This window comes from Salvelinus alpinus, chromosome 28, assembly GCF_045679555.1.
Source record: "Salvelinus alpinus chromosome 28, SLU_Salpinus.1, whole genome shotgun sequence".
NCBI classification, from domain to species: domain Eukaryota; kingdom Metazoa; phylum Chordata; class Actinopteri; order Salmoniformes; family Salmonidae; genus Salvelinus; species Salvelinus alpinus.
In genome coordinates, this window is record NC_092113.1 from 12248063 (window position 1) to 12264573 (window position 16511).

The 16511-nt window shown below is 41.3% G+C and overlaps 2 protein-coding genes across 2 annotated transcripts in view; both read right to left on the reverse strand.

Moving 5' to 3' along the window:
- Positions 1–4592, reverse strand: part of efhd2 (EF-hand domain family, member D2) — a 28118-nt gene extending 23526 nt beyond the window's left edge. Inside the window, exon 1 of the mRNA XM_071371654.1 lies at positions 4007–4592. Within this exon, the coding sequence (XP_071227755.1) occupies positions 4007–4302 (296 nt within the window). The 5' untranslated portion in view covers positions 4303–4592. The remainder of the gene's footprint in view (positions 1–4006) is intronic.
- Positions 4593–7071: 2479 nt separating this feature from the next.
- The window catches only part of LOC139557988 (forkhead-associated domain-containing protein 1-like), a 48538-nt gene continuing 39098 nt past the window's right edge, over positions 7072–16511 (reverse strand). Inside the window, exons 25-26 of the mRNA XM_071373359.1 lie at positions 13860–13940; positions 7072–12753 (exon numbers count right to left, since the gene is read on the reverse strand). Of these exons, the coding sequence (XP_071229460.1) occupies positions 12580–12753; positions 13860–13940 (255 nt within the window). The 3' untranslated portion in view covers positions 7072–12579. The remainder of the gene's footprint in view (positions 12754–13859; positions 13941–16511) is intronic.

The window sequence follows — 16511 nt, forward strand, 5'->3', positions numbered from 1 at the left end:
AACTCTGGGTCTTTCTTTCCTGTGGCGGTCCTCATGAGAGCCAGTTTCATCATATCGCTTGATGCTTTTTGCGACTGCACGTGAAGAAATTTTCAAAGGTCTTGAAATGTTTCCGGATTGGCTGACCTTCATGTTTTAAAGTAATGTACTGTCATTTCTCTTTGCTTATTTGAGCTGTTCTTACCATAATATGGACTCTCTTCTGTATACCACCCCTACCTTAACAAACCTGTTAATTGAAATGCATTCCAGGTGACTACCTCATGAAGCTGGTTGAGAGAATGCAAGAGTGTGCAAAGCTGTCAAGACAAAGGGTGGCTACTTTGAAGAATCTAAAATATTGTTTAACACGCTTTTGGTTATTACATGTGTTATTTCATAGTTGATGTCTTCACTATTATTCTACAATGTAGAAAATAGTAAAAGAAAAACCCTGGAAGGAGTAGGTTTTCAAACTTTTGACTGGTACTGTATATGTTCCTAACACTATCATTATCCCAAAGGTGTATTGTCAATCAGATCATAATAAGGAGTGAAAAACAGACTGTTTATTTCTATCTGAAATGTCAGCTGTTTGGCGACCACAAGAGAAGGCTTGGAAATAGTGACTGACGACAAATCAACAAAATGGCTCTCAATAGGGTCTTGCAATATAGTTAGGCCTATGTGGTATTGTAAGTACCAAGCAACAAAGACATTCATGTCATTCTGGTTCAGGTATCACCATGCTTGAGGCAACAATGTAAATTCCTGCACTATCAAAAAGTAACCATGTGTAATGAAGTCAGAGTTGATGTGTTAAAAGCTTTATATTTCAAAACGGTCCTATTAAGTTATAATCAAAAAGGTGCGAGTGTACCTCGTCCAAGTGTTTTATCAGTCTTAAGTCAAGGACAATGGAATGCAGCCAAATAGGGTTGCCAAAGCTTAAAACGTAGATGAGGGTGAATATAACCTACTGTACTGTATACAGCAACCAATGACAGTGACCGCATATTGAGCACATAAGAAGAATCAGGTAGACATTGCATTGATTGGACTGAAAATATGGAGTACGTAATGAGTAGCCTACACTGAGTATCAAAGGTGTAAGTGTGACCTCTTTTTATTAAAAAATAAAAATAAGTGGTCAGGGCAGTATGCCAGGACTGAGTGAGAGTGTGTGTACCCCATGCTATCCTATGGATTCCCATACTGTGTCCCCTGTAATACAATTTCCTTCTGCTCTCTAAAATACAGACAAGCCATAAGGTACAGTAGCAATGCTATGGGCTCAATTATTTGCAAATAGCTGTAAGTAAGCAGAGTCTCTTAGACTTTAGTTTTGATTTACCGACCAATTCAATGGTGTCTGAAATGTAAACAAATAGGTGCTGGCCCAGCGCCATTGTAACTGTTAAGTCCTGACAGATCTTGTCAAGCACTGCTTAACCACCCACACAGTTACTTTAATTTTTTGAATAATAAAAACTTAATGCCACTGACAGGCCTGTGAATTTGTTTAGCTGATTCTGCAGTAAGCACAATGGCAATGAGGGCATTTCCATATTAAAGGACCTATGAGCACCAATGTGAAGTTTATAGGCTCATGTCAAATCTGGTGTCAAATGAAAGCTAACACTACTTTATGTTTTATTAAGGCATATAAACATGTTTCAACCATTTCTTATCCTAAATATTTGGAATAAGGAAAACTTTGACTTCTGGTAAAACATGGAAAAAGGGTCTTGATAACACCTACAAGAAAAAGTCTTAAGGCATTAGAATTTAGACCCTTGCCAACTAATAAACATTTAATTCGGGGGAAATGATTTGCCTTCTGTAAGTTTAAGAAATATTGCCTAGTGTCTTGTCATTCTGTTACCAAAAATCAACAATTTCTCTCCCTCATGAGGGAGGGTTATAAAAGTAAAAGGAAGACCTACCATTTAGTTCGTGTTTTCACTGATCATTTTGTTTAGGAATTCATAGTAGTCACAAACCACAGTAGAGTACTGTACAGTAAAGAAAAGTAGAGTATAGTTCAGATGAGTAGAGTACAGTATAAAGTAATATACCCCACGCTACGTTTCTTTACTGCGCTCTACTGGGCTGTACTGTGACGCCCAAACTTGTGAAACAGATGTCTATGATTGGTACAGATTTGGTCCATTTCGGACCAACCAAAATGTTGTCTTGTTTGGGGGCAGAGCTCATTAGAATAATACCTAAACATGCAAAGGAGGATATTACATTTTTCTACCTTTGTGTACCTATTCAAGATATCACCATGAAGAGAATGCATTTCTGTATAGTACAGATCAAGGACCCATGTTATTATGTTGCCGTCATTAAGTCAAGGTGTCATAATAGCTGACACCCCATTCTGTCTGCACACATCTTTTTAAATCTTCATTCTGAGTAGATATTTAAGAGTTTTGGGGGGAAAAAAGAGGCCACAAACTGAGGGACACAACTGTCATTCTGTTACCAAACTTTGATTCTGCACTGTTCCTCAAGTAAATGTATTTTAGTAAAATTTCAGTGGTATTTGTTCAAAGTAGACTTCTGCATATCGGTGTATGGTTTGTTAAAAACTTTGAACAAACCATGTTTGGCATAAATTGAATTGTGAAACAAAGTCTTAGTGTAATTCCATTCCTGTGGAATTGCCAATGGTCCGGTCCACTGTATTTTCCACAATAGGCCTACTACAGATTCCTGGGATAATCAATTTGTAATCATGTCAAAAGGCAGGAGTGGCAGCATTCAGTGATGAGACTGATTTTTCAGGTCCGATCTGACACTCGCATATCTCTTGACCATGTTCTATTCTTGGAACGAGTTCTTCATTCATCGCTGCTCATTTAACAAAGGGGCTGTTGTTGCTGTGGCCATGGGGAAGCAGAACTAAGTAGTGTGGGACAGTTCCTCTCCCAAAGTTCCCCCTGACCAGTGCACCAGCAATCCCTCTCCCAGACTCCCTAGTCTTTGTAAAGGACAATCTGTCATCGGGTTGGCACTGGGAAGTGGGAACCGACGCCTGAACAAGGGACTTCGGGCACCAACCCCAGAATGGCTTTAACCAAAATCCCCCTAGCCCGCCCTCTCCCATTTCAGCTTTCAACTCCCGGTAGGACATTTGTGTGGTTTTCTATTGGAATTAGTCAGACATAATTGGCGCGGCCACAACAGTACCCAGTGCAACAGTGCCGAGGGGAAGGACTGTATGTTTGTCAGCTCCATAGTGCTTTGTGACAATCCCTTACTTACCCTTGTGACATAAGAGGTATAGTATAAGTGCATCAGTATCATAAAAGGCATGTATATGATCATGTAAAGTTGTGGTGTACATTGGCCTGAAAAAGGTTTCAGATGGCATATTTATACAGGTTTTTCACACTAAAGTACATGCATGAACCAAATTATGCCGATAGTTGAGACTAAATTAGTTAGCATGAAAAATAATGATACTATCACAATGACATCCTATACTATGGGTTTAGGCTGTCATGCTACAACACTCACAAATTGGAGAGGAGAAGAGAGACAGAGAGACAGAGACAGAGAGAGACTGGGTGGGGCAGCACTGACACAGCTCTATGAATTCATGAAAAACTTGATCACATACACTTGTTCAGAGAATCATAGCTTGAGCTGTTCTAGAGTTTGTTATTAGATAGAGGTTATCTTGTGACCCAATCAAATTTGATTACATTAAATAGACATTCAAGGGGAATTACCAATTGTACAGTGCATTGCTCAACAAGTGTCAATCAACACCTCATACCTGATTGGGAAAATAACTGAGTTTGAGACACTGCACTTCTGACATTCTACTAAACCAAAGCCAACTAGTTAGTCCAGGGGTGGGCAACTTCAGTCCTCGGGAGCCTGAGTGTGACACCACTCTGCCACCCAAGGACTGGAGAAGCCCATCCCTGAGCTAGCCGTTTGTAATTCTAGGGCAGGTTGTAAAATGAAGAAAAATAAAAGTAATGCTGATATTTTGACAACATGAACTCACTGTTTGAACATTTTCTCCATATCTTTGATTTGTTTCCTGGAGAATTCCTTGAACTCAGTGTAGGGGTTGAAGACCTTCATGCTCGGCTGATGGTGTTCACCCACTCCGTCGTTCAACTCCCCCCGCCGCATGAGTTTAGCGCCCAACTCAGAGTCTGCGTTCGCTGTGGCTGCCTTCTCCTCACCCGCTCCATTTTCATGTCCCTGACCACCCTCATCAACGGCCACCGGTTCCTCGGCACCGTCTTCTATCTGCAGCCGACGGCTGAGCTTTGACGACAGCTCGTCTGTGGCCATTTTAATGTGTGTTTCAAACGCTGCTGTATCTAACGTTAACTACAAAACAAATGAGACACCGAGAGCGCATACACCACGGCAATATCTGCGGTCCATAGGCATGCGTCTGTCTCGTGCGTGTTTACTCCTGTGTAGACAGTCAGAATGATTCTGGAATGCTAATTACCCTGGAAAATATCAGAATCCTCTTCCAGCAAGCAAGGACAGTGTACGATTGTACAGCGTCAGCGAGGCGCACGAATATCGCAATCGGGTGAATATCTCCACTGAAGTACGCTGACAGCTAACTACGTAGATTGGCTTTCAATCCCGTCACCACGCCTTTTAAAGGGACGCATGACAAGAATTTCCAACGTCACCAAACGTAGATTATAGCACATTTATTGCATATTCCTGACATATGTGTCAAAAGCTCTTTACCGTTCACAGGGGTTTTCACCTTTTTGCCACAGTGTGCTATGATGACCGTGCGCCTACAAATACAATTCCATGACCCAAAAAATATAAATATAGTCCACGCATTGGATTAAGACCATATCCCCATCCTTTACAATAATAAAATGTTGTGTCAGGCAGATACAGAATGGTTCACTTCGGACCGCCTACTTTACTCACAAAGTGTGTCCTAAATTAAGTTATACCTGCCCCACACAGGTGTTTAATATGGGAACTTTGTCTGACGCTTTACATGCAGGTTATATAGGTTATACCTTTGAATTGTGTAATGGAATCACAACACCAGATTACTCTACTCTGCCTACTCTATTCATAAATGGCCAGCCAAAATGATCACTTAGTTTGAATACACTCACTTTTAGTAGTATACAAATCTCACTGCCCATAAACGTTCAAAGCTACACGCTTGAAATACCTAAACAAAAATAGAAATGCAACATGCAATAAATTCAACTATTTGACTGAGTTGCAGTTCATATAAGGAAATCAGTCTATTGAAATAAATTAAATAGGTCCTAATCTATGGAATTCACTTGACTGGGCAGGGACGCAGCCACAGATGGGCCTGGGAGGGCATAGGCCCACCCACTGAGGAGCCAGGCACAGCCAATCAGAATGATTGTGGTTACACGTGGTCTGCGGTTGTGAGGCCAGTTGGATGTACTGCCAAATTCTCTAAAACAACGTTGGAGGCAGCTTACGGTAGAGAAATTAACATTCAATTCTCTGGCAAAAGATCTCGTGGACATTCCTGCAGTCAACATGCCAATTGCACTCTCCCTCAAAACTTGAGACATCTGTGGCATTGTGTTGTGTGACAAAACTGCACATTTTAGAAATGCCTTTTATTGTCCACAGCACAAGGTGCACCTGTGTAATTATCATGCTGTTTAATTAGCTTCTTGATATGCCACACCAGTCAGGTGGATGGATTTTCTAGGCAAAGGAGAAATGCTCACTAACAGGGATGTAAACAAATTTGTGCACAACATTTGTAGATTTTAAATAGATCTAAACTGGCATAATTGTACTGTGTATTAAACTGTATTATAATATTGCAGCGACCTTAACACAACATCTAGCGACCTCATTAAGCAGTTCCTACCTGATGGCGTAATGGTTAAGGTGTTGGCTTGACAATTGATGGACCTGGGTTTGAGTCCCAGTCAGAGCTACCCTCTGAATTCACCACAATATAGTAACAGATTAAAGAGTTAGCTGCACTGACAACATATGGGAGGTATTGTAAATCTGTCTTCGAGGTTTATAGTCCAATCTCTGTCTGCCAAGCATATTTAAATGACTCAATTACTTCCCCTCGCTCCTTTCAAATAATAGCTTAGATCTGCCATTCAGTAGCTCTGTACACAGAAAATCTGGTCTACATTTGTGCTCACAAGTGGAATTACACATTTTAATAGATCAGCAGTGGTGTTTTGTGCAGGTAAATAATTGAAACCCATAAGCAGACTGAGGTCGTGTTCCCCTGCTCAGACGTTGCATCCATCAACCAATGGTTGCATGCCACTTCATCAACTGTGTCGTCAACTGACAGCTTGCTATAACATTTGATGTGGTTAGCTGATACAATGTCTGGATAGGTATTTTAAGATCTGTCAGGCGTCAGCCACGACTGAGCAGAGGAACGCACCCTGAGTCATGTGATATGACTCACGCATGGGAGGCTTGGCTTCTCTGAATCTCCTCTGTTTTCTGTGAAGGAGGGGCTGCCTCAGCCAGCAACACCCACTCTACCTGAGTCACACCATATATGGAGCGAGACGGGAGAGAATAGAGCTGTATCGCATTAGTGGAAACCAAGACTGTTCTCAGGGCAGGTCTGCCGGTTTTTGAGTAGCACAAGTGACTTTTTGTAGCAGGTTAGGAGAACTTACACAGCAGGTTAGGAGAATTAATGTGGCAGATTAGGAGAATTAACTTGGCATGTTAGGAGAATTAGGTTAAGGTTAGGAAAAAGATTAAGGCTAGATAAAATGCTAATTTTTTCACTGACCCGACTCAAACATAAAGTATCTAGCTACAACCAGGCCTGCCCTGAGAACAATCTTTGTTTCAACTAATGCAATGCAGCAAGAAATAGAGAGGATTTCCGGCAGAGGAAAGGGAGATGGGAGGAAAGATCAAAGCTCTTCATAGCATGGTATCAAAATCACTGTCGGATGAAAAAGGAATTTAGCCATTATGACAAAAAAGCAAGGAAGTCTTGAAATGTAACAGCTTAGTAACAGCTTATAACATATTTAATCAAATGACAGTGATTGTCATTTAAACAATCTCTAAGTGCACCACAAAGAGATGAACAAACAAGTATAAGTACTGATTAAGCAAACAGGGATGAATACTATCAATAAATTGCAATAATAATAGTGATACTAAATGGAAAAACGATAATCATAAATCAACTGAATGAAAAAATGGATCCAAGTACCACAAGCAAATCTAGTATGCATACTGTATTCTCCATGACCCAGTGCAATAACAAACCGTATTTAATTTCAAACAGTAAAATAAAAACTAGACACAGTGATTAATGAACACAACAGGCTGTGCATGTTCCTATATCTTTTGTCTAACAAAGCCAAACTCCCCAAAATCAACAATATCAAGGCACAGAGGAGCAACATGTTCAAACAAATGAATGTAGGAGATTCATTTCTGCAGAGTACATTACACTCTTAGAAGTAAAGAAGCCTGGAAGAACATTTTGGAATTCTAAAAATTGCCACACAGAGGCCACCTTTCCGATTCAAAAAGGTTATTTGAGGAATCCCTGTGTAAAGGTTCAAACCGTAACCTTTTTGTGATGGGAGGGGTTAAATGTTGTACCTTTTTACAATGAACAAAAATATACATGCAACATTAAATAATTTCAAAGATTTTACTGAGCTACAGTTCATATAAGGAAATCAGTCAATTAAAATAAATAAATTAGGCCCTAATCTATGGATTTCACATGACTGGGAATACAGATATGCATCTGTTGGTCATAGATACTTTAAAAAAAAGATAGGGGCGTGGATCAGAAAACTAGTTAGTATCTGGGGTGACCACCATTTGCCTCATGCAGCAGACGTCTCCTTAGCATAGAGTTGATCTGGCTGTTGATTGTGGCCTGTGGAATGTTTTCCCACTCGTCTTCAATGCTGTGCGAAGTTGCTGGATATTGGCGTGAACTGGAACACGCCTTCATACACTCTCAATGGTTGACATGTCTGGTGAGTATGCAAGTCATGGAAGAACTGGGACATTTTCAGGTTCCAGGAATTCTGATACCGATTCTTGCGACATGGGGCCATGCATTATCATGCTAAAACATGTGGTGATGGCGTCGGATGAATGGCACGACAATGGGCCTCAGGATCTCGTCACGGTATCTCTGTGCATTCATATTGCCACCGATAAAATGCAATTGTGTTCGTTGCCCGTAGCGTATGCCTGCCAATACCAAACCCCACCGCCACCATGGGGCTCTCTGTTCACATCGTTGACATCAGCAAATCGCTCGCCCACATGACACGCTGTCTGCCATCTGCCCAGTACAGTTGAAACTGGGATTCATCCGTGAAGAGCACACGTTTCTAGTGTGCCAGTGGTCATCGAAGGTGAGCATTTGCCCACTGAAGTCAGTTACGACGCCAAACTGCTGTCCCTGGTGAGGACAACGAGCACGCAGATGAGCTTCCCTGAGACGGTTTCTGACAGTTTGTGCAGAAATTCTTTGGTTGTGCAAATCCACAGTTTCATCAGCTGTCCGGGTGGCTGGTCTCAGACAATCCCAAAAGTGAAGAAGCCAGATGTGGAGGTCCTGGGCTGGAGTGGTCACACGTTGTCTGTGGTTGCGAGGCTGGCGGGACGTACTGCCAAATTCTCTAAAATTATGTTGGAGGCGGCTTCTGGTAGAGAAATTAACATTCAATTCTCTTGCAACACCTCTGATGTACATTCCTGCAGTCAACATGACAATTGCACGCTACCTCAAAACTTGCGACATCTGTGGCAGCTTCTTAATATGCCACACCTGTCAGGTGGATGGATTATCTTGGCAAAGGAGAAATGCTCACTAACAGGGATGTAAACAAATACATTTTATTTCAGCTCATGAAACATGGGACCAACACTTTACATGTTGCATGTATATTTTTGTTCAGTGTAATAATATATTGTTGAAGTGGCTGCTTATCAGAAGATTGAAGGCATGGCTTATTTGAAGCTTTCAAGTAGTTATTTTTGGCCACCAAAATGTATGGAAATGTCATTCCTGTTCATCATGTTAAGTTTGTACACTGCAAATTTGTATTTCCCTTGAATATTTATAAAGTGGTAACTATTCCAACTTTGGGATTTGCATAGGATCTTGAGGAACTCATACACCTCTGTAAACCCAATTGAAGCTACAAATCTGTCAGTGTTCAACCTTAACATTTGATGACAATACAACAGGACACATGAACAGAAGTGACACGGGTGGCCTTACTCCCACCGGTGGCCTAAAAAGATCTATCTGAAAGCCACACCTCTACTTAGCCACGGTTCCAGTCCAGGGTTCATCCAGGAACTCTCTGCTACATTTAAACGTGAAAGGTTCCTCCAAGAACCCCTCAACAAACCAAAGGTGCCAATATGAACCTTTGACAAGCAATGGTTTCTTGAGGAACTCCAGGGGTTCCTTGAGTCACCACTAATTCTAAGAGTGTATGTCATAATTGAATAGATAATAATATCCTAATTCAATGAAAAAGAAAAAATATATTGCTAATCATATCCTAATTCATTCATATTAGGAGAAAGTACAGACACTTTTGGGTGATTTGGTGAATCGGATCAAATATCATGTAATGAAACCCTTATACCAACATTAAATAAGACAATGTGGACACTATACTGTTCAAAGCGTTTTAAAAATGATATTTTCTATAAAATATTTGTGTACCGCTTCTCCTAACATACCACCTCACTTCTAACACACTCAGCAATGCAGACTGCCCTTGAAAATAGGAATAAGGGTATGTACCTATAGTACGCAGCAGTCTGGAAAGATACAGTAGGTGGTTCCCAAGTGTTTTTGTATTGTGATACATATACAGTAAAGCATTTAGGATGTCTCTTGACCAGTCACAAACACAGTAATATTTCTAGCCATCGCCCCAGACAGGTATACTGTCATATGTATACTTTATACTTATTTATACTGTCAGATGTAGTTCAACTGAACCTCAATGCTTTTACAAACTCTGTGTGAATGAATCTGAACACAGATAGCCTACATTATAATAAAACAAAACAGAATAGTCTTTAAGTAAATGAGCAGTGAGGAGAGGTCAAGCTTGACTCAGCAATGCTAATGGAAGCCACTGAGACTGTGGCTGAGCTAGCTGTTCGCGAAGGCAATGGTGCGAACCAGGGGCACTCTGCTGATTATAAAAAGATGAAAGCCAAAATCTGGTGTTTAGTTTCAGCCCAAACAGTAGCATTGTGACTTAAGCTGAGGAATGGGAGCTGGATGAATGGAACCACTGCCAACTTCATAGGCGCAGCTACGAATGTAAGGACTAACGGGCCATAAAATGTTTAAGTTATATTCCTCAAGAACAAGATCATGAATTGACGTTACCACTGAACAGCAGGAAATATCCCAGATTGTGCCTTTAAGGAACACACTGGAATCTGCACAGTGCCAATTAGCTGGTTGTGTCCACTCAGACTGAGGAGGAGCAGTAATTGTTGAGGTCAACACATATAATTAGCAACAACTCAACACAGCACTGTGGACTGCCAGCTGAAATCAAAGGCATACCAATGCCAGTGAGTGACATACTCATGTTAAAAACAGACATAATTGATCCTGGTTAATGAAAGCAGACAAACTATAATGGCGTCTGGAGATAAATCAGTGGTTTTTCTGTGATGGTCCAGACAATAAAAACAAAAGTGCATAGAGTGACAAACATGTCTGAAAGACACCGAAACAAGTAGTATTGGGGTGAAGTTATACTGATGCACATGGCCATAGAGGTAGGTAGACCATGGCAAACATCAGAGAGGAGCAATGATGACGGACTAATGCAGCCTTTTGCCTGGAGGCAACAAAGAAACATTGTACCATCACAAAATTGTACCATCTGCTTGTATGCACTAAAATACCAAATCTGGGTCAGTGAGTGAGGAAGACAAGAAGCTTTTTTAGGAGTAGCCCTCATTATCTCTTACGACAGGGATCATCAACTAGATTCAGCCGTGGGACAATTTTTTCTTGAGCAGACGGTCAGGGACCCAGAACATAATTAGAAATCATTTGTACACTGCAAATTGATCGCAAGAAACCCAAACAGATATCCTATTTCACAAAAGCATAATCATTTCAAACCTATATTTGTATACGATAACATATATCTTTCCATTATGCGTGAGATTACTTTGGAACAGATTTCCAAAATTAAAATCACTTCGAGCTGAGTTGCTGGTGTTTTTACAGTCTTTAATGTCTAACAATAAAAAAAATTATAAGAGAAAACTTGGGGGGCCAAATAAAATCACTTGGTAGGCTGCCAGTTTGGGAACCTTGCCTTATGGGAATTGAGTCAAACAAATAGAGAGAGAAACCAAACCATGTACTGGCTCTATTATCTGTGGCATCTGCTTTATGTAGAACAATGGAGGATTAATATCCTGAATAATAGATTTTGCACATGCACAAACAGAGACAGACTCACACATAGGCCTACTCACTCAGACACGTCATGAACACTGCCACACGTCACAAACACGCACTCAAAACAACACACCGATGCGCATGCTCGCTCACGCTTGACCCTTTCACACCTTCCCACATACACATACACACCTATACACACAAACCACTCTCTCTCATCCTATGCTCACGTGACTGTGTTTGTGACGGTGTGTGCTGCTGTGAGGAAGAAAAGGCTCTGATGATGAATAAATGAATCAGCTTTTCTCTCTGCCCACTGCGATAACGGACCACAACAACCTCGAGGCATAGCAAGGAGGGCGGGAGTGGGGGAGGAGGTCTACTGCAGATAGGAGGAATAACAGACTCCTTTTTTCATTATATCTGCGGTTCAGGGGCATATTCCTGTTGTTAGTGTAGCACTCACACTCCAGAAATAGCCGCTCAAATGGGCGCCTTGGCCATTTTCTTTACTGCTGAGATATCGCAATGACGTGTCAACCAAAATATTATACTGTATCGGCAGAAAAGTCTGCGGAAGAACGCATTTGTATTGTCATGCATAAAGACTGCCTCATTTTCCGTGGTGAATGGATGAACAAGAGCGGTGAAGTGTTCCGGCTAAAATAATATAGCTGTGGCAGATATAGCCCGACAGACTTTTTACATTCAAAGCTCAGAGGGAAGCTGAGAAAAGCTGCCTTTGAAACACACATCATTAGCACCCACATGCTCATGCATTGACTATTCCATCATCTCTATAGGGGCATTCACTCATTACGATGTGGTGCAGAGCTATACAGTATATAGAACAGATGGCTCTGATGTGTGGTAATATACAGCCCCCAGCAGAAACTTCTTCATGGCCAGAAGCAGCGGTACAGTACGCGTGATGCAATGAAATAGACTGACGCTGACTTGAATGGGAAGGTGAGTTCTAGTAGACCTGCTGTGCTGTATTTCTAATTCTATGGTGTGACGCACACTAGCAGTGTTCGCTAGTCTCGTCGTAATGAGTGTCCTCCGCTGTTCAAGTCAAAAGGACCCTTGAGCCAGTCTCCTTGCCCCTGGTGTCCAGTCACTCCAGTGTAGCGGGGCAGGATTACAGTACATTAGGAGGGCTCTGTCAGTGGTGGGGCCTTTTGAGGATGCTGCTGTACAATGGCCAGCTCCAGCTTGGAGGCCATGTTGCCAAACTCCTTCTTCCCCAGCTGCCTCTTCAGGGTCTCCACCTCGTACTCCCTCTTCTTCAGCCTCTCCAGCAGGCTGGATGTCTTCGCTGTCGCCTGTTCAGAAGAAGAGTACTTAATTATCCATTTTCTATACAGTCCATGGAAATGTGTTTTTGACAGAGGAAGACAGGGGCCCTGTTGGAATAGTTTCAAAATGTAGCCTTCGTTCCCCTCTTCCTTGAGGTAACCATTCATTTGATTGGATAAGTGAAGGTATGTTTTCCACCCTACTGATTTCTCCAATCCAACCATATCAGATACTCTGAACTAGCCTCCCTCCTTATTAGCATTAGCCGCTATAATTGACACTTCTGGGGGCTGCAATGGTAGTGTGTGTTTGTGTGTGCGTGTGTTATGTGTGTGCGTGCGTGCAGTAACACAGTTTTGCAAGCAGAGAGAAAAATTTGCAGTTTTATAGCTAATCTCATGCTATTCTATACATTTTGCCATGAGGCTGAGAGAAAATGTCGCAGTTTTAAAGATAATAACGGGGGCTGCTGGGGTGTGTGTTACACCTCTGTGTGCATGTGAATTATTAATAGGTGACCGTGAGATTTCTATTGATCTACAGATTATGCTAGTGTGGTAGACGGACTCACGCAGCCAGTGGTTGAGGTAATGAGGATCATGAAAAGAGATAGCCTACTGGAGGTACAGTTAGATGGGTATGTTAACTTCAAACAACAAACTGGGATTTTTGTGTGGAGTAGCAGCAAGTCAGAACCACCAATTCTTTTTTTGGTAGGACTGGAGAGGAGAGACCATATAGGATGACTATACTATGTTAAATAATCATTCATTAAATATCACAAAGTTAATCTGAAAGCCACTTCCTTGGAACAGAACCAAGCAGACAAGCAACATATGCTATTCAATTGTAAATCTAGGATGTTAACGGTTTGTGGACTAAAACAGGGACATCACTGCGTGTATAGTGAGGGAAAGTATGCTGGGTGGACCAGTATCTGTCAGGAGAAGGATAGGAGGCCAGGATACAGCTGTTTTATAACACATCTAATGGGGTTTCACAAAGTTCCACAATGCAAACGTGTCCTTCTGTATTGTGTTCATACTGTCAAATAAAAAATGGAATTAAAAAAACAGTTGATATGAGTAGCAGAGGAATAGTGTGTCTGTTTGTCTATCCAGCTGTGGCTCACCTTGTCGCCGGCCTCAGTACGGACACAGCTGTGAGAGGCTGTCTTCCCACTCCTCCTCTGGACTTTCTCCACACTCACTGCCTGTGGAGGGAAGAGAGAGAGGAACGGGAGGTATGAGACAGAGGGGAGGAGAGATGAGAGGGGTTTGAGAGGGAGAAAGGAGGGAGGGAGGTTAAGAAGGAATTAGGGAATAGAGGAGAAGAGAGGGGAGGGTGCAAAGGGAGGAGAGCAAACAAAGGCTGCGTTTAGACAGGCAGCGCAACTCTGTTCTTTTTCCCACTAATTGGTCTTTTGATCAATCAGATCAGATCTTTTCACATCAGATCTTGCCATGAAGATAGTGCTATTAATATGAAGCTTTTTATGCTTAATTAAGGTTATGCTGAATACTTGCTATATTATGCTGAAAACATGCTGCTGATACCAATCCTCACCCTGATTCATAATGACACATTAAGCTGAGTCCATCTTAATCATGGATATGAGATATTAAGCTTAAACACACAGTGAGACAGACGGGCCCGGGGTGCCACAGTGTACTTTTCAATTACTGATCTGTTCACTTACAGTATATTTACATGAACAGCACTCTGCTAACAAACAACCAGAGAATGGCCACTATGATGACTGGAATCAAGGTTGTTTTATTAACATGACTATGGAAAATAAAAGTTTGGCCACTCTAAAATTCACTGTAAAAGCATATTGCTTTTTGGCACACACAGTATCTGCTGTTGAATAAAATGGCTGTTTTAAACATTAGTTCACAATCACACAAGATTAGGCCATGTCCCATACTACTCATACACAGAGTATAAAGCCTTTTTAAAGTGTCATGTTATGACATTCTACTGTCCACTGTAAGACATGGCACAAACTGTCATTTGACACATAATTGCTGTTGCATAGAATACCATTTTGGACTACTATATCCTCTACAGGATCTGTGTCCCCCCTGCGGGATGGTTGAGCTAACGTAGGTTAATGTGATTAGCACGAGGTTGTAAGTAACAAGAACATTTCCCAGGACATCTGATATGGGCAGAAAGCTTAAATTCTTGTTAATCTAACTGCACTCGACCAATTTACAGTAGCTATTACAATGAAAAAATACAATGCTATTGTTTGAGGAGAGTGCACAGTTATGAACTTGAAAATGTATTAATAATCTAATTAGGCACATTTGGGCAGTTACATTTACATTTTACATTTTAGTCATTTAGCAGACGCTCTTATCCAGAGCGACTTACAGTAGAGTGCATACATTTTTATTACATTTTTACATACTGAGACAAGGATATCCCTACCGGCCAAGAGCAGACGCTCTTATCCAGAGCGACTTACAGTAGAGTGCATACATTTTATTACATTTTTTTTTTAAATTATTATTATTATATATTTTTTTACATACTGAGACAAGGATATCCCTACCGGCCAAACCCTCCCTACCGGCCAAACCCTCCCTAACCCGGACGACGCTATGCCAATTGTGCGTCGCCCCACGGATCTCCCGGTTGCGGCCGGCTGCGACAGAGCCTGGGCGCGAACCCAGCCCAGCCTGGGCGCGAACCCAGAGACTCTGGTGGCGCAGCTAGCACTGCGATGCAGTGCCCTAGACCACTGCGCCACCCGGGAGATGCAATGGTTGCAATGGTTCAGTTGATACAACATTTTGAACAGAAATGCAATGGTTCATTTAATCAGTCTAAAACTTTGCGCATACACTGCTAGTGGCCAAAATCTAAATTGCGCCTAATCTGGAATATTACATTTTGCCTTCCTCTTGCATTTCAAAGATGTAAAAAACACATGTTTTTTTCTTTGTATTATCTTTTACCAGATATAGTGTGTTATATTCTCCAACATTAATTTCACATTTCCACAAACTTCAAAGTGTTTCCTTTCAAATGGTATCAAGAATATGCATATTCTTGCTTCAGGTCCTGAGCTACAGGCAGTTAGATTTGGGAATGTAATTTTAGGCGAAAATGGAAAAAAAGGGTCCAATCCTTAAGAGGGTGGCTGTGTTACATATTCTGTAAGAGCCTTCGGAAAGTATTTAGACGCCTTGACTTTTTCCACATTTTGTTACGTTACAGCCTTATTCTAAAATGGATTCAATATTTATTTTTCTCTCAGCAATCTACACACAATACCCCATAATGACAAAGCAAAAACAGGTTTTAAGAATTTTTATCAAATTTATTCAACCTAAAAAACAGAAATACCTTATTTACATAAGTATTCAGACCCTTTGCTATGAGACTCGAAATTGAGCTCAGATGCATCCTGTTTCCATTGATCATACTTGAGATGTTTCTACAACTTGATTGAGTCCACCTGTGGTAAATTCAATTGATTGGACATTATTTGGAAAGGCACACACCTGTCTATATATGGTCCCACAGCTGACAGTGCATGTCAGAGTAAACACCAAGCCATGAGGTCGAATAAATTGTCCGTAGAGCTCAGAGACACGATTGTGTCGAGGCACAATTTTTATGCAGCATTGAAGGTTCCCAAGAACACAGTGGCCTCCATCATTCTTACATGGAAGACGTTTGGAACCACCAAGTCATTATGGGGTATTGTGTCTAGATTGATAACGGGGGGGAAAACGATTTAATCAATTTTAGAATAAGACTGTAATGT